At 40.9% G+C, this 26533-nt stretch overlaps 1 protein-coding gene across 3 annotated transcripts in view; it reads left to right on the forward strand.

Annotated features, from left to right (window-relative positions):
• The window catches only part of apaf1 (apoptotic peptidase activating factor 1), a 240293-nt gene that overhangs the window by 172118 nt on the left and 41642 nt on the right, over nt 1-26533 (forward strand). For 2 of the 3 annotated variants that reach the window (XM_073066284.1, XM_073066285.1), the window contains 3 exons: nt 12-131; nt 10454-10579; nt 26397-26522. In XM_073066284.1, the coding sequence (XP_072922385.1) occupies nt 12-131; nt 10454-10579; nt 26397-26522 (372 nt within the window). The remainder of the gene's footprint in view (nt 1-11; nt 132-10453; nt 10580-26396; nt 26523-26533) is intronic. The other variant, XM_073066286.1, reaches the window with a different exon arrangement.

Genomic DNA, 26533 nt, shown 5'->3' on the forward strand with positions numbered 1-26533 from the left:
TTTAAACATAGGTATGGAATTGGCACACGGGGGAATGCAAAGTCCTTGAAGGACACATTGAACAAGTGAAAAACTTCAAGCTGTTAAGAGGATCACAGCTTCTATCCTGGTCTTTTGATGGCACTATGAAGGTAAGGAAGTCTTAGACTTCATTTTTTATTTGAATTGGAGTTCAAAATACTAAGTCAAAATATATCGCAATCCTTGTGACAAATTAACAATAAAATTCATATGGAGGAATAATTTGAATTACTATAATTTTGATTAAATTTGACACTAGCAAAATAATGTGAAAATCTGTATGTGGTTTGTTACCTATTAATGCCACCATATTGAAAAGTTAAATACAGCATGTCCATAGCAAAAATACAGTAGTATGCAGTCTGTTGGGGTTAATTCGGGACTGCCATTACAGGTCAGGAGTGGCTCACGTAACACACATAATGTTAGGAGGCTGGAATGCGAGGGAGGGGGAGCGAAACTGGGGACCCCGCTACATCGAAACTACTAGTGTCACGCGATTCAGTAAACAAAAGAAACAGGTAACTCGTGAGCATATGGCTGCGGGCCAATAAGATGGACACAAGTGCCCGATATTACCTAATATGTAACGGGGGGTTGTGCTGGGGGGAAAAGGGGTATAAATAAGAGCAGATTGTAAGGGGAAGACAGAACGCCTTCTCCAGCGACTCCGTGGATTCGCTGTGCCAGTTACGAATTCTGCAATAAAGCCACGTTTTGCTATATTCCGGTGTTAGTTGTCTCTCTTCCTAAAAGAACACAGGGCAGAATTTCAAGCCCAACAAGTCTTAGCCCTTATATATAGTTAGGTTGCCTAAGACTTTTGCATAGTACTGTACTTGTTAATGTGGAGCAGGGAGTGAGTTTGTAAATCTGACAGGAGCAAAGGATATTGGGAATGGTGAGGATGGAGCACCGTGGGAAGTGTGTGGGACAGGTGGCAGAGAAGGAGTGCCAGGGGTGGGGTTGTGGGGGTATGGATTGGCTCAGATGCAGACACACCCAGCCCTAAGACACCAGGCAGGTCATTTGGTTCCAAGCAGTTGGTTTATTGGTCGTTACTGAGTGTGCCAGGTGCTTCCTACTCCCTGCCCTCTCCCATCCCATTTTCTCAATCATGATTCCTCTCCCTGCCTCTTTCTCACTCCACAGTAGAGATCAGGTTTATTATCACTGACATATGCCATGAAATTGTTTTTTTGCAGTTACAGTACAGTGCAGTACATAAAATGACTACATACTGTACCACAAGAGTCTTGTGGAAGTGGATGATGCTGTCATGTACCTGAGCTCACCCCACATGAATGATGCTGGTGGTTTTGTGAGAATTATATTTTTTGATTTCTCGTGCCTTCAATATAATCCAGCCACTACTTCTGAGCGAGAAGCTGTAAAGGATGGACATAGACAAATTCGCTATCTCCTGGATTACTAACTACCTGACAGATAGACCCCATTTTGTATGGCTGGGTAGTTCTCTGTCTGAGATGGTGATGAGTGGCACTGGAGCGCTGTAAGAGACTGTCCTGTCTCTGTTTCTGTTCACGCTGCACACCTCAGAATTTCAGTACAAAGCTGAGCCTTGTATCTTGGAGAAATTCTCTGATGACTCTGCAGTGGTTGGGTGCAGCAGAGCTGAGCAGGAGTTGCAGTACAGAGGACTGCTGGACAAGCTTGTGGAGTGGTACGGGAGGAATCACTTTCTCCTGAATGTGGCCAAAACCAGGAGGGTGGTGATTGATTTTAGGAGGAAGAGGACTGTGACAAGTCCTGTATACATTTTGGAAGAAGAAGCTGCCTTGGTGGAGGAGTACAAATACGTGGGTGTTCACCTCGATAACAAACTTGACTGGAAAACCAACACCAAGGCTGTTTACAAGAAGGGGATGAGCAGACTCTATTTTCGAAGGAAGCTGAGATCCTTCAATGTGTGCAGCAGGGTGTTGGAGATCTTTTACCGGTCTATTGTAGTGAGTGCCATCTTCTTTGTAGCTTTATGTTGGGGAAGTAGTATTGGTGCTGGTGATGTAAAAAAAAATAAACTCGTCAAAAAGGCTGGATCCAACCTTAGCTAAAACCCGGACTCTTGAGTTAGTGGTGGAGAGCAGGTCACTAAACAAACTGTTTCCATTATGGAAAATCAGGCACATCCTCTCCATGACTGACTGAATAAGCAGCAGAGCACCCTTTCCAAGAAATCATTCAGCTCCACTGCCAAAAGAATCGTTGCAGAAAATGTGTGTGTGTATATATAATAGAGAGAGAGATACACACACAACTTTTGTACAAAGACTTTTACTACAGTACCTAATAATGCCCCAGAAGAGAACCCCTTGTTACATTGTGTTATTTTGTTCGATAGCCTGTCTGCGTGCACACCATTATGTCAGATATTGAGAAGTGATTTCCTTTGGGCCTGGGTCCACTGGAAGCTGCCAAATCCTGTCTTTATGGTCTAAATTAATTTCATACAACACTGGTGCAGTCAGCAGAATAACACAGTGAGGGAAAACTTAACCTGTCATTTCTGGTTCAACTCAAATTCTCAGAATTCAAAAGGTAAGTTGCCTGACAAGTTAGATTTGAAGCAAAGCCAAGAGTGGAAAAAAAAACAGTAGAAAACAAACAATATTTTTGAATCCAGTGTGGGCATTTGAAGTGGTGGGGCCCAGAAGCATAGTGGTTAGCACAACACATTACAGTACAGGCCACTCGGGGTCAATTCCCACCGCTGTCTGTAAGGAGGTTGTACGTTCTTGCAGGTTTCCATGTGGGTTTCCTCCAGGTATGCCAGTTTTCTCCCACAGTCGAAAGACATAGCAGTTGGTAGATTCATTAGCCATTGTTAATTGTCCCATGATTGGGCGAGAATTAAACAGGGAACTGCTGGGCCACGTGTCTCGAAGGACCCAGAAGAGCCTATTCCACGCTGTATCTCAATTTAAATTAGCCAAAAAAAGCGGCACACCTGAGGACTGGGAGAAATTCAGAGACCAGCAGAGGAGGACAAAGGGCTTAATTAGGAAAGGGAAAAAAGATTATGAGAGAAAGCTGGCAGGGAACATAAAAACTGACTGTAAAATCTTTTATAGATACGTGAAAAGAAAAAGATTGGTCAAGACAAATGTAGGTCCTTTACAGTCAGAAACAGGTGAATTGATTATAGGGAACAAAGACATGGCAGACCAATTGAATAACTACTTTGGTTCTGTCTTCACTAAGGAGGACATAAATAATCTTCCGGAAATAGTAAGGGACCGAGGGTCTAGTGAGATGGAGGAACTGAGGGAAATACATGTTAGGTAAATTGAAGGGATTAAAGGCAGATAAATCCCCAGGGCCAGATGGTCTGCATCCCAGAGTGCTTAAGGAAGTAGCCTAAGAAATAGTGGATGCATTAGTGATAATTTTTCAAAACTCCTTAGATTCTGGATTAATTCCTGAGGATTGGAGGGTGGCTAATGTAACCCCACTTTTTAAAAAAGGAGGGAGAGAGAAACTGGGGAATTATAGACCGGTTAGTCTGACATCGGTGGTGGGAAAATGCTAGAGTCGGTTATCAAAGATGCGATAACAGCACATTTGGAAAGAGGTGAAATCATCGGACAAAGTCAGCATGGATTTGTGAAAGGAAAGTCATGTCTGACGAATCTTATAGAATTTTTTGAAGATGTAACTAGTAGAGTGGATAGGGGAGACCCAGTGGATGTGGTATATTTAGATTTTCAAAAGGCTTGACAAGGTCCCACACAGGAGATTAGTGTGCAAACTTAAAGCACACGGTATTGGGGGTATGGTATTGATGTGGATAGAGAATTGGTTGGCAGACAGGAAGCAAAGAGTGGGAGTAAACAGGACCTTTTCAGAATGGCACTCGTGGGGTACCGCAAGGCTCAGTGCTGGGACCCCAGTTGTTTACAATTTGTATTAATGATTTAGACGAGGGAATTAAATGCAGCATATCTCCAAGTTTGCGGATGACACGAAGCTGGGCGACGGTGTTAGCTGTGAGGAGGATGCTAAGAGGATGCAGGGTGACTTGGATAGGTTAGGTGAGTGGGCAAATTCATGGCAGATGCAATTTAATGTGGGTAAATGTGAGGTTATCCACTTTGGTTGCAAGAACAGGAAAACAGATTATTATCTGAACGGTGGCCGATTAGGAAAAGGGGAGATGCACGAGACCTGGGTGTCATTGTACACCAGTCATTGAAGGTGGGCATGCAGGTACAGCAGGTGGTGAAAAAGGCAAATGGTATGTTGGCATTCATAGCAAAAGGATTTGAGTACAGGAGCAGGGAGGTTCTACTGCAGTTGTACAAGGCCTTGGTGAGACCTCACCTAATATATTGTGTGCAGTTTTGGTCCCCTAATCTGAGGAAAGACATTCTTGCCAGAGGGAGTACAGAGAAGGTTCACCAGATTGATTCCTGGGATGGCAGGACTTTCATATGAAGAAAGACTGGATCGACTAGGCTTATACTCACTGGAATTTAGAAGATTGAGGGGGGATCTTATTAAACCGTATAAAATTCTAAAGGGATTGGACAGGCTAGATGCAGGAAGATTGTTTCCGATGTTGGGGAAGTCCAGAACGAGGGGTCACAGTTTAAGGATAAAGAGGAAGCCTTTTAGGACGGAGATGAGCAAAAACTTCTTCACACCAAGAGTGGTGAATCTGTGGAATTCTCTGCCACAGGAAACAGCTGAGGCCGGTTCATTGGCTATATTTAAGAGGAAGTTAGATATGGCCCTTGTGGCTAAAGGGATCAGGGGGTATGGAGAGAAAGCAGGTACAGGGTTCTGAGTTGGATGATCAGCCATGATCATACTGAATGGCGGTGCAGGCTCGAAGGGCCTACTCCTGCACTTATTTTCTATGTTTTTAAAAAATTAAAAAGTGAGTTGAATATGCTGTGTGCATTCAAGGCAAACCTAATCCAGCTAAAGATGAATGTTGCAGAAACAAAAACAGAAAGAATTGAGCATGTAAGAATGGAACAGCTGTTGTCATGGGAACATTAGCTCGCATATTGTTTGGGTAAATCGAGGTTGGTTGATGCAGTCTCAGGAAGGACTTCATTAAGTGGCATGAAGGAAGGGAGCAACAGTTCAATCTAAGACCAGTGTACTATGTTGGAATAAAGGAGGCTACAATGGAATGGAGAAGGAGATGGCTAATGTTCGCTGGATACACAGACTATATGATGAGACAGTTGGGGAACAGTGGAAGACTTTCTAAGAGATATTTCTAGATCTGTCTCATCACTTGTATGATGACAACCAGATTTAACTACTAAGAACAAATTCAGGGTTTCTGCCAGGCATCCAGGTTGTCTTTGAGAAGTGTCTTGGCCCTTTGTTGTTCTTGTGCATGGCTTTTTCTTAGATATGCTATTGGGCCGGTGTCACTGAAGGCTTTGCCACATGGTACCAGGAGACCCTAATATCAGTCATTTTGGATAACGGTGGTGTGTGGGTATAAGGACAAATAAGACTGCAGAATCCAGTCTAGTCCTGATGAAGGGTCTCGGCCCGAAACGTCGACTGTACCTCTTCCTGTAGATGCTGCCTGGCCTGCTGCGTTCCACCAGCATTTTGTGTATGTTGCAGAATCCAATTCCTGCTTCCCACCTTGTTTCCTCACTGCTATCCCATTTTCTCAATTTCTCCATCAAGGTGGAGAAAGATGAGGCTTTGTGCTCTGGAGTTTCTAAATTGTTCTTTCTTCTTCCAGAATTATGGCTTCTCTCTGTTATCAAGCCATCCTGTCCTCTATTTCCCACATCACTACTTCACAAAGGCAATAAATTTCCCTTGGCCCTTACCTATCACCCCATTAGCTTGTCCATCCAATACTCCATCCTCCACCATTAAGCCAGCTTCACCACGATCCCACCATCAAGTCACATTGTCTCCTCTACTCCCATTGTCTTTCTGCTTTCATAGGGATGCTCCTTGGTGTGCATATCACTCTCCTCCAACCCCATGCCCTGCACACTGCTGTTCTAGCCATCTTTCCTGTTCCGTATCAGTTCTGATACAGTCTCAACCCAAAATCTTTAGCCTCCCTAGGTGCTGCTATTCCAATGTTCTAGTTTTCAAGTGTGCATATTGGGGGAAATTAGAAGGGCAAGAGAAGCTGTCATACAGGACCTGCTCAGTAAATTCTGTGTCATATTTTCTAATCCACCATTTGCCTTGAGCAACGATATTTTTCTGTTACTATACTTTTTTGCTGCTTTCATCAAAAGTGTTCCATTATCGAGACCTAATCACTGAATCTAAACTGCTCCCCTATCTTGTGAAATGTAATCGGACAACTGCTGAAGATAAACTGCTCAGCAAACTGAGTAAGAAAGCAATTTTTGCAGCAACACACAGCATCTATGGAAATGAATAAACCTTCACTTTTTTTTGCAGTCGCCACTGAACCATTTTCTGTCTTGCTGCATTTCGGCTTTCTTTGTGTCTGATTCTTTGAAATAGCCCTCAGTCATTCATAATTATTAATCCTTTATGCCGACCACTGTGTGTATTGAGCACATGCACACACACATGCACACGTAGTCACACACACACGCATGCACCTCTAGTGTCTTTAATGATTGTTTAGTGGGGCCTCTGCATTTGTTCCCCAGCTTCATTTCTCCCCCTGTGCACATCCTTTTGTGAATTGTAGCTGTTTATGATAATTTGAATTGTTTCTGAAAGCTTTATATATCTCATGCTATTTATTGAATTTCGAGCGATTTTTTTTGTCTAAATGGTAAAATTCGACAGTTGGTTGAGTCATTTTTAAAGAATGATGTTACATAGTAATACCCGGGCTTTTGCCATTACTACAAAACAAAAATAAAGCAACAACACCATTCATTAAATGGTATGATTGCTTTATTTGTTGTGCAGTCTTAGGTTGTTTCAATCTCTCTTTCAGCAGAGAGGGGGAAAAAGCTTTCTCTAATCTTTTTGCTTTCAATAAACTTTCAGCTCTGATTTCTGACTAAATGGCATTGGAAGATTATTATTATTTTTATGTATTTATTCAATTATTGAATCCTATATGTTTAATTCTATATATGAGGAACCTAGAACAATAAAGGCATTAGAAGCAATCAAAAGCAGAAATAGCAAAACCTAAATTAAAGGCAGCTTTGCTACAATCTGTTATAGATGATTGTATAGGAATCAGAGGAGAAATAATAAAAAGATCTTTCGTATTGAAATGACATGTGAAATGTCTGTGCTCATCTCAGTTGAGGTAAAATCAAGAATATTCTCAGCCTCATAATTTTATTGTTTTAAGTTAACTTCCTTTGCTTCACATTTGCTTCATTAGTACATAGCTCTACATAGTATGTCAAGCAAAGAATGTATAATATACATTGGCAAGAGGCTGTAATTAACTGTTCTGCAAAAGGTTTTATTCAGAACCTGTGATATCTGGTCAAAGGTTGTGCTTGACTATTAAGAAACACCAGATTAGAAAAAGGGTGTAAAGACAGGATATTATTTCAGAAGTTTAGATGAAATATATTGAATATTTATGCATCATTCTAATAAAAGATTAATGCAGTTTGATGATTAGCTCTGCCCGGAATTATGTACATTGATAATGATGGCTGGCTCTTCGCTTGTGAAGATCAGGAGGGACTTTCTTCCTGCCTGTGCTGCTTGGGTTTATAGTGAGGATCAGCGCACATGGACCAATTCCACTCTTTAGGCCAGGGAATATTCCACAATGGCACAGCAAGCTGTGATGACTGTGGCAACTGCAATGTTGTAGGTTGAGTATTGGAGTTTCTTTCTCTAGATAGATTGCATGGCAAGGCTAATGAGTCCCATGTGCCCAGGTTTGGAATCGGAGTTGATCTTCTCCTAGACTGGCTACCAGCCAAGGCTGATGAGCCCAGCATGCCCACCCAGTTATACCGCCGGACCCTTCGTCGCGCCATGACTTAGCAAACTCAGTAAGACAGGGATGCCATGTGAAGGCGTTGCCATGGGCACAGTAGTGTAGGAGAGGCCATATGCAAGTGACCTCCTGCATGCCAAGCCAAACAGTGGTACTGCGGCATTCACTACACCCGGAAAGGAGAGGCACTGAGAGACTCTTCACCTTCCATGAGTGAGCAGGATGTCCAGCCCACCTATGAGTTCCACCTATGCTGGGTTGAGCATCGAGCTAGTGACTCTGCCTTGTAAAAGAGACAAATTCTAAAGAAACGGCAAGGTTGCCACCCATTGTGCCTAACGGCGCAGGAAGAACTTTTTATATGAAAAATCACAGAAGTATGCATCTAAACAATATCTTGCTTGCATTCAAGTAAAATATATAACTAAACTGGGAGTGGTGCTTGACATTTCCAGTTGTTAGATTAACACCCCTAAGTTTCAGCAAGTAGGAAAGATGATATGAACTTGGTGAGGTTTATTAATTTAAAACACTGAAGGGAATTGAAGCTACATGATAACATGCCATCCTTCTACCTCAAAAATATAGAATCAATATTTGGGTGGATGGTATGCCGCAATTGAATCTTTTTTTCAATGGCCAGTACACATTGGACCAGGTTTTGGAGCTGGATGTTAACAATGCATGACAGTTATTAGAAATACATGCACATGGATCTTCTATGGATTGTGGCAATGAAACTTAACAACAAAAATCCAAAAGCCTGTAGATAATATCCTTCACAGGAGGAGGAGGAGGACAAATGTTAACAGCACAAGGAATTGTGTTTCATTTAGCTATCAGTTTGAAGATGATACAAAGACAACTCAATATAAAACTGGGCATGGATATCAAATTGGAAAGAAAGATGGGCTTGAGAGAAACAAAAGCAACTGGGGAAAAAAGTAAAAGAAATCTTTTGTTTCATTATCTTCAACAATAATTAAAATTTAATGGAATGGGACTCCATATTTGTAAAAGTAATTTTCTAGTGCCAGGGGCATTGTTTGGCAATAATGAAGATATCACACAGTATAAAGTTAAAATGCATTTGCAAATAGGCTATCTCTAAGCTTTTCTGACAGATTTAGTGGGAAGGTTTAAGTTAAGTTCTGTAAATTCATGTTCAGATTTTGAGTTACAGATAACTGTCAGCATTCTCCATTTGTGATGAATAAATCTGACAAATTATACCAGAGCAGCACACACAAAGTGCTGGAGGAACTCAGCAGGTCAGGCAGCATCTATGGAAATAAATACACAGGAGCATTTTGGGCCAAGACCCTTCTTCAGGACTGAGAAGTAAGGTTGGGGGGTGGTGGAAGATGCCAAAATAATGTTCAGTTGCCTTCAAATCTAATACTAAATGTGCAAATTAGAAAGGGACTATTTAAATTCTATCTACTGAAGTCTTCCCTATACTTGTTTCTCACCGAGTCTTCACTCACGTGCACAAATGTTATTTAGCTTTAATCTTCAGGTTGTTTCTCACCTATGCCGTGGGGGGTGGGGGGGGGGGAAATTCCATCAATGAAACTTTCACTGAAGAGAAAGATAATTATGCTCAGGGCAATGAAACTAAGGACAACGAAACTTCATAAAGAATATTGCATTTCAGCTTCTTAATGAAACTAGCTGGAGGCATGCATCTCTTCTCCTTGTTCGCACACATGTGTGGAATTCACTAATCAATTTATTGTTTATGATCTTTTCGGAGGAGTGGAATTCATTACATTTTTCCTTAAAGCAAACTGCTGTTTCTGTATTGCAAAGATAAATTCTAACAAGTGTTACAATTATGCTATATTTAGCACTCGGGGTGCCTTTCACAGGGATGACAACACTAGTGATTGGGGTCTTTTGCATTACCATTGATGCAGCTGTGATGGGAAGAAGGAACAAATCCAACAATAAATTGCCCCAGGGCTTTCTACGAAGGCTGGTGCTGGGCAAGCTAGGGAAAGCAGCACACCAATCCATTCATTGCTGTGAGAGCATTACCAATGATGGCAATATAGTCGTGCAGATTTCCTGACGTAAGTCAGCAGCATTAAGGAAGGTGTTTCCTTTCAGTCTTAAAGGTGCACCTTTCATTCCTGGCATGCCAGCACTGAAGTTCAGGGGCTTGTGTAGCTGTAATTAAAGTAGAGAACCAAGAGTACTATAGCAGGAATCAGTGCTTTGCAGGGTGGTCCAGAGTACATGAAGAGCATGAATTGGTCTCCCTCTTTAAAACTGATTGGTCTGAAGGATATTATTATCAGATCTTATTGATTTGAGGAAGTTCAGCTCAGTTCTTTGCTAGTTCACACAAATCGTACTTGAGCCATGATCCATTAATCGAGAAAAAAATTTCAAATTTCAGACAAATATTGATTATTTGATTAATGCAGATTTGCGGTAAAGTTATTACTCTTTGTTTTAAACCAGTTCAGAAGAGTCCAAAATCTCACCAAATAAATTGCTTTGACAATGTAGGTGTGGAATTTCATTACTGGAGAGTTGCTGAAGAATTTTCGTTGTCATGACGGAGCAGTTCTATCGTGTGATGCATCACCTGACGGCAATAAAGTTGTTTCTGCTTCTGCTGATAAAAGTGCCAAGGTTGGTGTTTATTTTTCTTCTGAAGTGTGAACTAAATATCTGTCATTGTATTTAAAAATAATGGATCTACTTCCTATTTAAGACAAATCTGGCTGAGACTGTAGTTTTGAAATATAGCACATGTTCCTTACTCTGTCGACTTGTGTGTGATGCAGTCTTTAAAAAACACAGTAGTTCTTTTCATGAGCCAGCACCTCTGGTTGTAACAAAAGAGCTAGGACATTTGTTCACAGACTTTAGTGCAAGGAATTCATTATTTTATTGACATCTTTTGTATAATTCATAAATAAGAAGTGAGGCATTGACACAGGATCAATCACATTGATGTTAATTTTTTTTGTATTTTGATGGAGGGCAACAGAATGTGATTACATGCTAGCTAATCTGTAAGTTGATTCTGGCATTTACTTTGTGATGTGGAAGGGTGCTTATTCCTCTGTGAAGGTTAGAGAAAACAATAGTTTTGCATTACAAAAATGGAAAAATAGTTTGTTCCTGTAAATATACATGGATTAGAAAGAGGCAGTAACATAGTGCTTGTACACTTGGTAATCTTGAAGCAGTACCTCAGGATCACTGATAACTTCCATACTGGTTTTCTGGCTTCAGAAGAGGTCAACATGGGGAGCTATTGAGTTTTCCGTAAATCAGGTAGCAGGTGCCTAAACAGGCAGTCAGGTGGATGGTTTGTGAGGTGATGCACACCGCCTGCCACTTGCACAGAGCTTCAGTATGTTTCTGATGCATACACTTTGAGGTTCTCAATACCAACTTGAAAGTTCCCTCTCTGCTTTGAGCTATATTTTTCTTAGAGTCTTGCGCTCATCCTCCAATCAAATTAACAGAGCTGAAATTAAGATAACACACACAAAATACTAGAGGAACTCAGCAGACCAAGCAGCATCTGTGGAAAAGAGTAAACAGCCAATGTTTCATCAGGCACAAAACATCGACTGTTTACTAATTTTTGTAGATCCTGCCTGGCCTGCTGATTTTCTCTAGCATTTTGTATGTAGTACTTTGATTTCCAGCATCTGCAGATTTTCTCTTGGCTGAAATTAAGGTGTCTTTGTTACATGTGTAATCAGATTCTCATTGAAGGGATGTGGAACTGGGAGAGGATGCTGGTATTGATTTGCTTATCCTATCACTGAGACAGTATTTTTTCAGTGCTTTGATTTGCATTGAGAGTTAGGGTTCATCTAAGACACTTACACGAATGCGGAGATCATTGCTGCCTAGAAAAGGGAAGTTGCGTTCTAGGTTTGAGGCCTTGATATTTGAACATCTTTTCCCTCAAATCACCAAGCTCTGTGCTGCCATTGAAAGTAATAGTGTGTTTCCTCTTCAATATCTGTCTTTGCTTAGTGCTGCTTCCCAAATTGTGAGTAGTGATCCACGTTTCCAGTGTCTCACCACTGGCTTTATTTCTGGTGGAGGGCAGATTTGTACACTGAGGCCAATTGCTCTTGCTTGTAGAAGATTGAAGCTGGTGGTAGAGGGACGTTTATCAGACTGTAAGTCTCTGACCAATGGTGTTCTGCAAGGATCATTGCCCAGACTTCTGTTTGTAATATAGATTAACATTTTGCATGAAAAGTGTCGATGCTGTGATTTGTAAGTTTGCAGATGGTAAGAAAATTGGGGATTTGTGGATAGTGAGGAAAGTTCTCAAAAGGCACCGACAGCAGGATATAGGTTGTTTGGAAAGTTGGGCAGAGAACTTGCAGATTGAGTTTAATTTGGGATGTCAAATGCTAAAGGAAAGCATATTTGCATAGTAAGTGGCAGGAACCATTGAGAGCATTGACATATAGACAGATCTTGGAGTGCAAAGTCCAAAGCTCCTAGAAAGTGGCAATGCAAGTGAACAGAGTGAAAAATAAGTTTATAGGGCATGGTTGTCATCATCATTGGGGACATTGAGTATAAATGTTGGGATATTATGTTGCAGCTATACAAAACCTTGCTTATGCCATATTGTGTTCTGGTCATCGCACTAAAGGATGGATGCAGAGGCTTTGGTGAAGGTGAAGAAGGGATTTACCAGGATTTTTTTCTTCAATTATAATGCATTTACTATTAGCTGTAAGCCGAGGTTGGGCAAATGAACCGATTTTGTCCGGAGTGTCAGAGGCTGAGTGGTCAACCTGATAGAAACATATAAAATTATGAGCGGTACAAGTAGAGTAGATAATCAGCATCTTTATCCCCAAAGTGGAAATTTCAAATATTAGAGAGCACAAGTTTAAGGTAGAGGAGAAAAGTTTAAAGAGGATATGCTAAGCAATTTCTCTTTTACATAGTGACAGGTAGCTGGAATGATCTGCCGGGTGTGGTGTAGTTGTAAATACCATAGCAAAATTTAAAGGGAGTTTAGATAGGCATGTGAATAGGCAGACAATAGAGAAATATGGATCATGTGCAATCAGACAGGAATAGTTTTGATTGGCTTCGTGGTCAGCACAGGCATGGTGGGTAGGAGGGAGGGCCTGTACCTATGCTGTACTGCTCTGTGTTCTCTGCAGAGAACTTTGTCCGGTAGATGTTACACGTAGGATCCATCTCCCATCGGCGTCAGTGAAAGAGTTGACAATGGCTTGAAGCTCGCTGCATAGCAGCCCTGCATTGTCTGCATTCTACAGTTCAACTATTAAGATTGGGTTCCTTGGGATCTGCAGTATAATCGCTGTAGGTTGAATCTTCTCCAAATAATTCTGAAGATTAGTTTGTGACAAGATTGTTGGAAATGCAGTGTGGGCCTCTTTGCAATATTACTTCCAGTGGGTGTTGGCTTCCTCTCAATCCTTGAAAAGTTGGCTCCAACCCTGGCTGTCAGTGAGGTGAGGTCTTGGATGTTTGAATTCAGATTCCTTTCACAGCATTAATAAGCTGGTGCACACCACAATGTCAGCAAGGTACTCTCCCTCCTTCCCTTCCACCTGCCATCTGTTCTTTATTTGAGGTATTTTTCAGTTATACCAATTTTTCTTACATGTTAACATAATAACAACATTGACCTTAAATAAAATGTAAATTGACTTCCAGTTTCAGCATTTCACAGTACAAGAACGTTTAAATTTTTTAGGACATAACTATTTAATAGTACATTCAGTTTAGGAAGTAGTGTGTTCTCCTCATAATTTCTGAGTTGAGAAGTGCTGAAACTTGTCCTTAATATAAATTAAATCAAAAAGTGTAATACCCAAAAAGGGAGAAAATGTTTTGTTTTTTTTCCCCAAGTGTTTTCTAGATCTAAGTATTAAGTGGGGAATTAGATGTAGTCTCTACTCTACCCAATATGGATGTTCACTATTCTTATCAAAATGTGGATTAGGTTTATGGCAATGGCCTTACAGGGATGAAATGAACTGGATGTTCATTATTCACCATCAGATTCTTGTTTAACTCAGGACTGGAATTTTAGAAATTGAATTTCTGTCATATTACTGAATTAAATCCCTCTCAATTTTTTTTTGTTAAAGTCAAGTTTTTGGGTGGTTTTACCAGCTTATATTCATCCTGCTCCCACCCTCCCCCCACCTTATTCTTGCTTCATTCCTCTCCCTTTCCAGTCCAAATGAAGGGTCTCAACCTGTTCATTCCTCTCCATGGACACTGCCTGACCTGCTGAATTCCTGCAGCATATTGTATTTGTTCCTCTGGATTTCCAGCAATTACAGAATACCTTGTGTTTAAGTTTTTGGGGTGTTCAAATTAGTCTGCAGGAACTTTTAGGATTTTGAATATTTCCACTATTTCACATCATCTAAGTTTCAACTTGTAGATCTTTGATCAAATATGGATTAACCAGAAAATTTAATAGTTTTTGTCTCAAGTTGCAATGTTCAGTCTCTAAGACAATGTCCAGCTAATTTGGGTAAACAATTCAAAGGAAAACATTGTTGACAGTGGAAATCTTTTATGAAGTCAGACTGTAGTTTAACTTACTGGGAAACCTGCCAGAATTGTATATCAGTTTGGGACCAATTTTAAACAAGAAAGACATTCAGAATGGTAACATAAAGTTGTACAGCACAGAGAAAATTCTTTGGCCTGTTGAACTAAATTAACTCTATGGTATCAGAAGTCAATGAATCCCAAACACCCTGTGCTTTCTGAAGCCAAGCAAGGTAGTTTTAAGTTTTTTTTTCATGTATTTACTAAATTCTCTTTTGACAATTCCTCTTCCATTTGATTCCATCACCCGTTCAGACTATTCATTCCAATTCATGACTTAGTTCTTGAAAAATGTTCCATATGTTGTCTCTGATGCTTTATAGACCATTGTCTAAAATCTCCACCTCCTTGTCTGTTACATGAAAGAGCTTCCACTTATTGTTTAATCAAAATCATTCATTAAACATCTGTATTATATATATCCTTTTCTGAGAAGAATGGTTCCAATTTCTTGTTTTTTTTTACATTACTCAAGTCTTATGGTATTGCAGTTAATCTCTTCTGGACCATTTCTAAGGGAAAGATAATCAAAAATGTCATTATGGGGTCAGGTTGGTATCTATAGTTCACTAGCTTTTAATGCATCTACTGGCTAAAGTTTCTTTTATATAAATTGAGGTTGTGCCATCTATTCAAGTTGTTTCTGTATGTTAATATTATAAATCAAAGCCATGGGTGATTTGAACAGACTTCTAATATGGACCCGAAGAGTCAAAAGCAATCTCAGCATGGTGACAGAAAAGGAAGGCGACAGTTCAGCGCGTGGCCATTTGTAAGTTCAGTCCCTCCCCCCCCCCCCCCCCAAATGCAGGGAAAACCTTTTCTTTCAAATGCACAACAAGCCCTTTTTGAGTGCTTCAATCCAGTCTACCTCCACCACTATATATAAAATCATCTTGGACTTAATGAACTCTCTCTTAGTCCAGATGTGCCTAAAATCTTTGTTTCTTGTTTTATTATATGTATTTTCTTCTGTTCACTACCATCTTCATCTACCCGCCCCATAAAATTAGTTTAAACATTTCGTCATGACATAAGCAAACCTTTCTTTTGAAGATGATAGTCTTAGATCTGTGGTGGTGCAATCTGACTAGTCTCTGTATGAACCACTTTCTGTGGAGCTGGTCCTGGTGTAAGAATCTGAAGTCCTCTGCCCTAAACAATTGATCCAAGCATGGATTCATCTGCATTGCATTCCTGTTCCTAAGCTCTCAAGGAGTAATTTAGAGCCATAGTCATAGAACACTCTCACACAGAAACAGGCCTTTCGACCTACCTAGTCCATGCTGAACTATTAATCTGCCTAGTCCCATCAATCTGCATTTGGACCATACCTCTCCGTATCCCTCCCATCCATGTACCTATCCAAATTTCTCTTAAGTGCTGAAATTGAACCCAAATGCACCACTTCATTTGGCAGCTCATTTCACATTCTCACCACCCTCTGAGTGAAGAAGTTCCTGTTCACGTTCCCCTTAAACATTTCACCTTTCACCATTAACCCATGACCTCTAGTTCTCATCCCAACCAACCTCAGTTGCATTTACCCTATCTATACCCCTCATAATTTTGTATACCTCTATCAAATCTCCCCTCACTCACCTACACTCCAGGAAATGAAGTCTTAACCTAATCAATGTTTCCTCATAACTCAGGCCCTCAGGTCCTGGCAAAATCCTTGTAAATTTTCTCTGTAGTCTTTCAGTTTTATTGAGATCTTTCCTGCAGGTAGGTAACCAGAACTGCACGTGATACTTCAAATTAGGCCTCATCAGCAACTTGAGCATAATCCCAATTCCTGTACTCATACTTTGTGTTATGAAGATCTATGTGTCAAAAGCTCTTTTTACGACCCTATCTTCTTGTGGCATCACTTTCAAGGAATTATAGATCTATATTCCCAGATCCCTCTGTTCTCCTGCACTCCTCAGTGCCCTACTGCTCACCATTTCAGTTCTATCCTGGTTTGTCCTCCTAAACTGTAACACCTCACACTTCTCTGCATTAAATTCCACTTGCTGCTTCTAAGTCCATTTTTCCAGCTGGTCCAGATCCCAAGACAAGGTTTTTATAGCCTTCCTCACTGTCTACTACACCCCCATTCTCGGTGTCATCCTGCAAATTTGCTGATCCAGTTTACTATCTTAAAATCCAGAATGTTGATAAAGGTGACAAAAGAACAACGGACTCAGCACTGATCCCTGTGGCATAGCACAAGTTAGAGGCTTCCAGTCAGAGAGGCAACTACCTACTATCACTCTGGCTTGTCCTGTGAAACTAATGTCTATTCCAGTTTACTATCTCATCTTCAACGCTAAGCAACTGAACCTTGGCCAGCTTCCCATGCGGAACCTTGTCAGAGGTCATGTAGACAATATCCACTTCCTTGCCTTCATCAACTTTCTTGGTAACTTCCTCGAAAAACTGATTAAGATTGGTTAGACACAAGGTACCATGCACAAAGCCATGTTAACGATCTTTAATTCTTTTATGTCTATCCAAGTGCTTATATATCAGATCCCTTAGAATCCCTTCCAATAACTTGTGCGTTGTTGATTCTGGCCTACAATTTCCTGGCTTATTTTTAAACAACAGAACAACATAAGCTATCTTCCAATCCTTTAGCATCTCACTCGTTGCTAAGGACATCTTAAATATCTTTGCTAGGGTCCCTGCAGTTTCTTGTACTAGCCACCAACAAGGTCGAAGGGAACACCTTGTCAAGTCCACCCAAATTTGCCTCAAGACAGCAAACACCTACTCCTCTTTAAGCTGTATACAATCCTTTGCCTCACTTATAAAGACTGTGCCTATCTTCTGAATAAATGCTGATGCAAAAAAAATCCATCAAGATCTCTCCCCATCTCTTTCAGCTTGGCCTTTCTCCAATTTAGAATCTCAACTTGAGGACCAGACCTATCATTTCTCATAATTATATGGAAGCTAATGGCATTGTGATCACTAGATGCAAAGTGTTCCTCAAACTCCTGTCACCTTCCCTGTCTCATTCCCTTAGAGGAAATCTAGTATCCCTCTAGTTGGGACCTCTGGTTTCCTCCCACAGTCCAATTCGTAGGTTAATTGGACATTGTAAATTGTCCCATGATTAGGCTCGGATTAAATTGGGGGATTGCTAGGTGGAGAGGCTCAAAGGGTCTATTCCAGTCTATCTCAATAAAAAAACACTATCCCACCCAGCCCTTTTACTGTATGGAAGTCCCAATCAATATGTGGAAATTTCAAATTGTTCACTATTACAACCTTATGTTTCTTAGAACAGTCTGTAATCTACAAATTTTGTCCTCTAAATCCTGCTGACTGTTGGGTGATCTATAATATCCCATTAACGTTGTCATCCTTTTCGTATTCCTCAGTTTCACCCACATAACCTCAGTGTACGATCTCTCCAGTGTGTCCTATCTGAGCACTGCCATGACATTTTCCCTGACTCGTCATGTCAACCCTCCCCCTTTAATCCCACCTGCTCTATCATGTCTATAACAACAGCTGCCAGTCCTGCCTCTCCTGCAGGTGAGTCTCACTAATGGCCACAATGTCATAATTCCACATTCTGATCCATGCCCTAACCTCATCTCCATTGAAACATACACAGCTCAGAACATTAGCTCCACCATGCTCAACCTTTTGATTTCTGACTTTGTAGGCTTAACAACATCTTTCCCGCGACCACTCCACTATCTGCTTTGGCATTCTGGTTCTCATCCATCTGCAATTCTAGTTTAAACATCCCCCCCCACCCCCCCCAAATGCAGCACCAGGAAACCTTCAGGTTTAAGATGGCGCAACTGAAGATGGGTGACAGCTTATTTGTGGTTTATAAAGCAAGAAGTACAACTGAATAATTTATTAATAACGCAGCTTTTCTGTGATAAACGATCACCGCAAACATTGAAGAGACAAGGGGAGGTGGGGCTGACTCGAGGGTCAAGGCATGGGGGAGCGATGCAAAGTCAGAGCATACCATGTTTGAAGAGAAGTAGTCGGAGCAAGATTGAGGCACGCTCAAGACGGAGTCGGAGTCAGAGATGGAGTTGGAGCGAGTGGAGTAGTTTTGGATCCTATCTACCTAAACCAAGAGCGAGGTTGGATTGATCTAAGCGTCGGGCCGATTTGAAAATATCGGGTACAAGCCAGAACGTGGCGGTGGGGTCCAGGCCCAGAGCATATTACTATGGTGGATAACTCGGTGTTTGGACAATTTAAACTCCAGCCCAGATGGACGTGTCGGGACTGGAGGCGAGGGTCAGGCCAATTGTGCTCACTGCTTCTTGACGTTTGCTCCGCCCGCCACGGCACTGAAGCTGAGACTTCTCCGGCTAATCTGGGCTTCATGTCTATGGACTCAATTTTGTTCTGAATGCTGTTGTTTGCTCTTATTGTTTGCACGATTTGTGTGCTTTTTTTCTCTCTCTCGGCACATTAGGTGCTGGTCTTTTTTTTAATTTGGTTTTTTCAAGTTTCTTGTTTTGTGGCTGCCTGTAAGCAGGTGAATCTTAAGGTAAAATTAATATATTTTTGTTACTAAATGTACTTTGAACTTCTGAAATTTGCAAGGATAGTAGTTCCCCTCCAGTTCAGGTGCAAACTGTGCCATATGTATAGGTCTCACCTTCCCTGAAAGAGAACGTAATGATCCAAACATCTGAAGCCCTCGTCCTGCGCCACCTCTCCTTCTATTCTGATTCTATTGTTGATGGTCATATTCTCTGTTCTCCAGAATTTTCGGCGGACAACTTGCAGCCCTAGAATCTCAAAAACACTTAACTGCTTCCCTAACTAAAAGAATTCCCTTTTCGACAAATTCCACTTCAATAGCTGAGTGCTTCCAGAATTTTTTCATTTTATTTATGAACTTAACAACCTGGCATTTATCTGAGTAAGAGACAAATCACAAGCCCAGATCTTTCTACCTTAAAACTTGCACAGGAGGTTTCAAATAAGTTGTCATGGAATTAAAACCAGTAAACGCTGGAGCTACCCAGTATTTACAGTAGCATCTTTGGAGAAAGAAGCTAGCTTAATATCTTGGGTGGATGAGCTTTCAGCAGAAATGTGAAAAGTTAGAATCAAACATGTTTTCAGTTGCAGAAAAAGGAAAGTGGAGAAAATGAAGGGAATGTCTGTGGCAGCCAAGAGAGGCCAGATCGTGTGAGCATGATGGTGCCAGCTTGTGATACTCATAAAGCACAACTGATCTGTTTGGAGGAGATAAGTTTAAGGAGTACTAAGGAGAAAGGGAGTGAGAAAGAAAGGCTATAAACAGTGATAACCTGCTGCACTTACTGGAATCTTGAAATGGCATGAGGCGCAGTATTCAGAACTGAGCACTTGTGAGAGAGCAAGATGCTCTTTGGGGTTTTCGGAACTGCCCGCCTATCCCATTCCTGCTCTGTTTGATGCTGCTTGGTCAGCTGAGTATTTCTACTATAATCCTTTATTCACACAATGATGTAAATGATATGTGTGGTTTCTGACAATATTTAGAATCCATTCAGTATCAACCATTCAAAATTCAAACTAACTTGATTATCAAAATATATAGATGTCACCCTCAGATTCATTTTCTTCCAGGCATTCACAGTAGAGCAAAGAAATGCTGTAGAATCCATGTAAAACTACACACAAACAAAAACTGATAACACAACCAATGTGAAAAATGCATTTATTGACATACAGCTCAGAATAGGTCCTTCGGCCCTTCAAGCCTCGCCACCTGCCAGCCCCCCGATTTACCCCTAGCCTAATCACAGGACAGTTTACAATGACCAATTAACCTACCAACAGGCATTTCTTTGGACTGTGTGAGGAAACTGGAGCACCCGGAGGAAACCCACGCTGTCACGGGGAGAACATACAAGCTCCTTGCGGGCAGCTGCAGGAATTGAACCCGGGTCGCTGGAACTGTAATGTGTGGTGCTAACCACTGCACTAATAAATAAATATTGAGAACATGAGTTGCAGAGTCCTTGAAAGGGTGTCCATTGGTTGTGGAATTCAGTTCAGTGTTGAAATGAGTGAAGTTACCCATGCTGATTCGAGAACCTGATTGCTGAAGGGTAATAACTTCCAGAGAGCATCGTCTGGAATCTTCAGTGCTTTGCAATGGAATCTTCATTGGAAAACTGCCAGATTGCTTGACTTGCATTACATTAGCTAATTAAACTAACTTACATGGTATAGAAGACCTTTTGGCTTGTTATGTTCATTTTAATTCTCAGCACAGCAATTCTATCAGTTCTATTCCACCTTGCAACCTGTTCTGTCTCACGTGCATACCATCAACACCTTTTTGTTTTCTGGTAAGATGGCAGTGAGATAGGTTGCTGCAGCCTCTCTGGGTCCTAGCCAAAGTGTAATTGTCTTTTTTTGTGATCGCAAGCCACTGCTGGATATGAAGAGCAGCAAATATTGCAAATCTACTCCACTAGCAAGTTGCTGTATAGTGATGGAGCTGGACTTGTTGCGTACCATGTTGCAGCCGCCTTCAGACACTCAATTAGAAAGGCATCAGAGGCACTGTGCGGTCCAAGGACTGGTGCAAATGATTGTCTTGGGCATTTTTTTTGTGATCGCAAGACCCTGTTGGACATTGGTATCATAGAATACTGCAACTCTGGTTCACTGGTTCAGTGGTGAGACTGGCAGCAGGAAAGCTGCATGCCCTTGGTTTTTGCTCGGACCTGGCCCCCATGCCGTGGAGGTCGCCTGTTGCAGATGCTGGAGATAGTGAGAGGGAAAGCAGAGCTGTCACTGCTGGATTAGGTGCTGGCCCCTCCTGTTAGTGCTGCCCTCCAGTGTTCACTCAGTGGAAGCACTAGCATGTGATGAGGACTACTGTGCGACTCCAGGACAACATCCCATGCACCATCAGTCTATAGGCCATAACACTCAGAAAACTGGGCTTTTGTGACTATACGTTTTACTGTCATCTTAATTCTGTGTGCTGTGTATGACTGTTGGTGCTGTGTTTTGCATTTTGGCCCCAGGGAGCCCTGTTTTGTTTGGCTGTATTCATGTATGTGGTTGAATGACAATTCAACTTGAACTTTGATTATTTTATCACTTGCCTACACCGAGTAATTTATAGTTGACAATTAACTCTTCAGAATATTTTTGGGATTGGAGAGAAAACCAGATTGAATCATTTCCCTGGAGGTGTGAGGAAGGATTAGTGACGGCTGCACCAGTGTGTCAGCCACAAAGGAAGTGTGAACAATGGTGTTAATAGAACTTAATTTATTTCACGTGATCTTTGCATAAGGAAGACTCCTCAGATCACTTTCTAAACCTTTTTCCAAACCCGTGTTTCTGCAACAAGTAATATCTGTTGAATTTTTTTATCCTTGTAATTATTTATTTCTGCTGCAGTAAGAAGAAACAGATAGTAAAAGAGAGAACTCAGGGAAATGGACTAGAGAATCCATTGCCTGATGATAAATATGCCTTGTTCTCACATTGCATCAGATCCAAGCGTACTGGTGAAGCCTAGGCTATGTGCATTCTCTTTGAAGCCAAGTGTTGAAAGGCTGGACAAATGTGTTCTGCACTGTTTATTTCAGTAGGGGAAATCATGCTAAAATGTTTGAAGTTTTGTTACACACTCAGTACCAATATTTTAGGCAGCTTCAGAAAAGGCATATTCAATGAATCTAGAGCAACCCTTAAGTCTTAAATCTTCATTACTCCTGATGAAGGGTTTCGGCCCGAAACGTTGTCACTACCTTCTCCCATAGATGCTGTCTGGCCTGCTGACTTCTGCCAGCATTTTGTGTTTTTATTTATTTCCAGCATCTGCAGATTCACTTGTGTTGCCCTTAAATCTTACTACTTTTTCTTCATTATTTTGGGATATATGATCATCACCAGCAAGACCAGAGTTCATTGCTCAACCCTAATTATCCTTAATATGATGCTGAGTTACCCACTTGAACTATTAGTCCTGCAGACATTCCCACATGTCTTTCAAGTCCTGAATAAGGGTCTCAGCCCAAAATGTCAACTGTGTACTCTTTAACATCGGTACTGCCTGACTTGCTGAGTTCCTCCAGCATTTTGTGTGTGTTACTCCCACGTTCTTTTGTTCAGCCACTTCCCAGGATTCAGATCCAGTAACAATAAGAGTCTTGGGTAGTAACTGTGGTGCATGGTAGCATTGAAGAGAATGGGAAAGGTATTTTGTTGAAGATCGTCAGAGATGACTCCACAGATTGAGGACATGATATTAATACTCCCAATCAATGTCAAGGGCAGGTGGTGAAACTCTCTCTTTTTGGAGATGATCATTGTCTGGCACTTACAGCACAAATGTTATTTGGACTTACCAACACATGCCTGAATATCATACAGGTCCTACTGCGTTGTGTTTCCTTTCTTCAATTGAGCTGCAAGTAGAAGTGAACGTTGTACAATTAGCAGCAGACATTTCTCATTTTAACTTTATGATACTCAGGAGGATATTGATGAATCAGCTGAAGTTGGTTCGGCCTAGGATACAGTCCTGAAGAACTCCTCCAGCAACATCTTGGGGCTGAGATGTGTGATCTCCAACAATCACAATAATTTTCCCTTGTCTGAATAATGATAGCAGTCTTTTGATATTTTCCCTTAATGTCCACAGATCAAAGTTTCTGAAGTTCCTTGGTGCCATGCTCAGTCAAATGCTGCCTTCATATCTACCTTTCCCTCACATCTGGCTAAATGCTCTTTGGCATATGTTAGTCCCAAGACTGTGATTCAGTCTGGGCTAGGTGATCCTATAGAGAACCAAACTGGGTATCCTAGGAGAATAAGTTCCACTTGATAATACTGTTAGTAATGCCATCTGTCACTTTGCCGTTGATTGAGAGCAGACTGACTAAGCCCTAAACAGTCATATTGGAATTGGTCTGTTTTGTAGGGGCAGGGCATATCTGGATATTACTATATTCTTTCAGTATTGCATATTGGAACAGCTTGAGCGGACGGACAGTCTCTTCCAGAGCATGCTTTCACTGATAAAGCCAGATTGTTACCTTGTTATTGACTTTTCTGCATTCATGACCCTCAGCTTTATCGTTAGATCACGTAGAGTGAATTGAATTGCCAAAGCCTGGGAACTGTAAGAGAGGGGATCTCTGGAGGAAGCTAACATAGATCATTCACTTGCTGCTTCTGGCTGAATGTGGCCAAGAATCCTGCAGCCTTGTTAGAGAAACTTGAATGTTTTGGTTGTGCTGTCACTGAGGATGGGGATGTTACTGGAGCTACAGTACCTCCATCTATTAACATTCAAGCATTCAGTTGTTCACCACTACTACTTAAATTTTTCTCCAAGACACATCCTTTTTGTTAGCTTTAATTAAATAATTAGATCAAATCACTACTTTAAGTGTGGTCTCACCAACTGCAACATAACTTCCCAATATCAATACCCAGTGTGCCAGACATTCTCATCACCACCTGTGACACCATTTTCAGGGAACTGTGAACTTGTACTCAGTCCTTCTGTTCTACAACACTCCTCCCCAATGCACAACTGTTCAATGTGCAAGTCCTACCCTGGTTTGACTTCACAGAATGCAAAATCTTAAACTTACCTAAATTGAATGATTTTTGCCATTCCTCAGGTCATTTATTCAGCTGATGGAGATTCCTCTGTGATTTTTGATGATCCTTCTTCACTGTCAATGACGACACCATAGTGCATTACATTGTTAAAGTCCGGTAAGCTAGTTGGTATATAAAACTGAAACAGAAGATGCTTTGGAAGACTTGCAGAAAGAAATTTATTATGAATATCTGCATAATTATTGAACAGAAATTTTGCCTGGGTAATAATGAAGTGCTCTTTCATCAGTATGAGGGGTGATACCAAAGTAATTTAGAAGCAAAGATAGAATCTATAAATTGGAAGAGGGAGAAAAATTCATGATACTCGCAATACATAGCATTTAAATCTATGTCTGCCCTTATGGGCTGCTTAATTCAAAAAAATGGAATATTTATTTTTCTGTCCATCCACATGTAGAGGAAAGTCTTGAATGCCTTTATTTTGAATTGGTCAAATAAATTAATTTCATTTCTAATATAGGGATTTGTAGTTTGCACTTGTTGTGAAGGTCATTGGCAAAGTGTGCACTTGGTTAAGATTGATAACGAAGGGACATAGATTTAAGGATTAGCGGAGAGATGAGGTGAAGTACTTTCACCTAATTAACAGTGGTAGACTGCCATTCTTTGCCCAAAAGAATGATGGATGAGAAGCTTTCATTACCTTTAGAGGTTCTGCACTGGAAATGCTTCAACATTCAGCAAGAGGTGGAAAATAGAAGCAATCTAAGCAGCTCAGTTTTTAGCTGGCATGATGTGAGAGGACAAATGGCCGGCTCCTGTCCAGTAGATTTCTATCTTCCATGTGGATTGGTATTTTCTCTTCTTTGACCTTTATCATTTATGGCAATTTTTAATGGAGTTAATTATTGGACTGTCTCTTGCTGTCTCAAATGTCAGTAAAATCATCTTTGGACGCAGCAAAGTCACAACATTTCGTTTTCAAAACACTGTCAATAAAGAATGTAGTGCTGTGTGACACTGCTTGAAAATGCTAACGCTGTTACAAGGCTCAGCATTCACATAGGAGGTTTGCTGCAGTTAAATGTATAAGTGCAGAATTATGGCAGTCTTTCAGACCTCAAATACACTTCCGGAATCCAAAGTATTGTTGTCATTTGGTGTTAAAATTATTCAGGCTACATATGTTAATACAACCTGTGTACTGTATTAATATAAAAATGAGTAAGATTCTTTTTAAAGCCATCAAAAGCCGTTACTGATGTGGAATATGCCAAGACTTGATTTTCAGCTTTTACTTCTGTTGTGGCAAAACTGGTCAATGTGGGAATAGGGACAGGAATTTTATCTCGAGTCATTTTGAAAGACATTTGCTTTCCTGCATGGTGGCCCTTACTTGATATCCCTTTCTATCCTTGATTAATAAAAAGCTGCCAGTCTCGGGAGTATTCTTGATTTTAAGTCTGAGATTGGTGGGTTTTTGAATACCCTTCTTATTGCATTTCCTAAAGATATAGCTAAAATCTATATGCTTTAGCTCCTAGGTTGGGCTTCCTCACAGTGGGTATAAATACTCTGGTTTTATCCTCCTGGTTTACTGTACAGTCACTCCTTGGCTTTTTGTGGAATCATTCCTGGACATTATATAACATTAATCTATAAAATTTTTCATTGTTGGTCTGTAGCATCTGGCTAAAAATGTTCCAACTATATGTCAGATATTTATTTTAGATCACTTTGTCTTACTGGAGGCGCGGTGTGAAATACCAATTATAAATCTTGCACTAGATATTAGAATTCATGGTAAAAACATAATTCATTTACTGCACGCTGCCACTTTTGTTTTCTGTTACGGTCTGCATCCATGCTTTACAGCAAATGCAAAGGTTCCTCTTGGAATGTTGTGGAGAATTATTTTACTGCAACTTGAGATTATCCTTTCTCTCCTCTCTTGTCTCTCTGCCTGTCTCCCTCCCGGCCTCACACCCCCACACCCACCTCTTGCCGCCCTGTCCCTACACCCCTACCCTAATCCTCTCCCCTGCTTCCCACCTGCCCCTTGCCTCCCCCCCACCTCTGCCTCACTGCCCCCTCCCTTTCCCTCTGCCTCTCAGTTTACATATGCCCTTTAAACCCAAACTTTTATTTACCTATCATAACACCTTGTCAAACTTTTTCTGGCAGCCTGTAAGAAATATCATTTCAATGAACTTTCTGGGAATTATATTTCTTGCTTTTTTTAATGGCGGTGTTGCATATCTATCAATCATTTAACCTTTATCTTTAGATCTGGAGCCTGAAGAACACCCTGCCTCCTCTTGTTCTGGCCGGCCACAATGCTTGTGTTCGGAGCTGCAGATTTACTTGGGATAACGAATACTTGGCAACTGGAGATGACAATGGTGAAATCAGGGTAAACATCAC

This window comes from Hemitrygon akajei, chromosome 14 (assembly GCF_048418815.1).
Source record: "Hemitrygon akajei chromosome 14, sHemAka1.3, whole genome shotgun sequence".
Lineage (NCBI taxonomy): Eukaryota > Metazoa > Chordata > Chondrichthyes > Myliobatiformes > Dasyatidae > Hemitrygon > Hemitrygon akajei.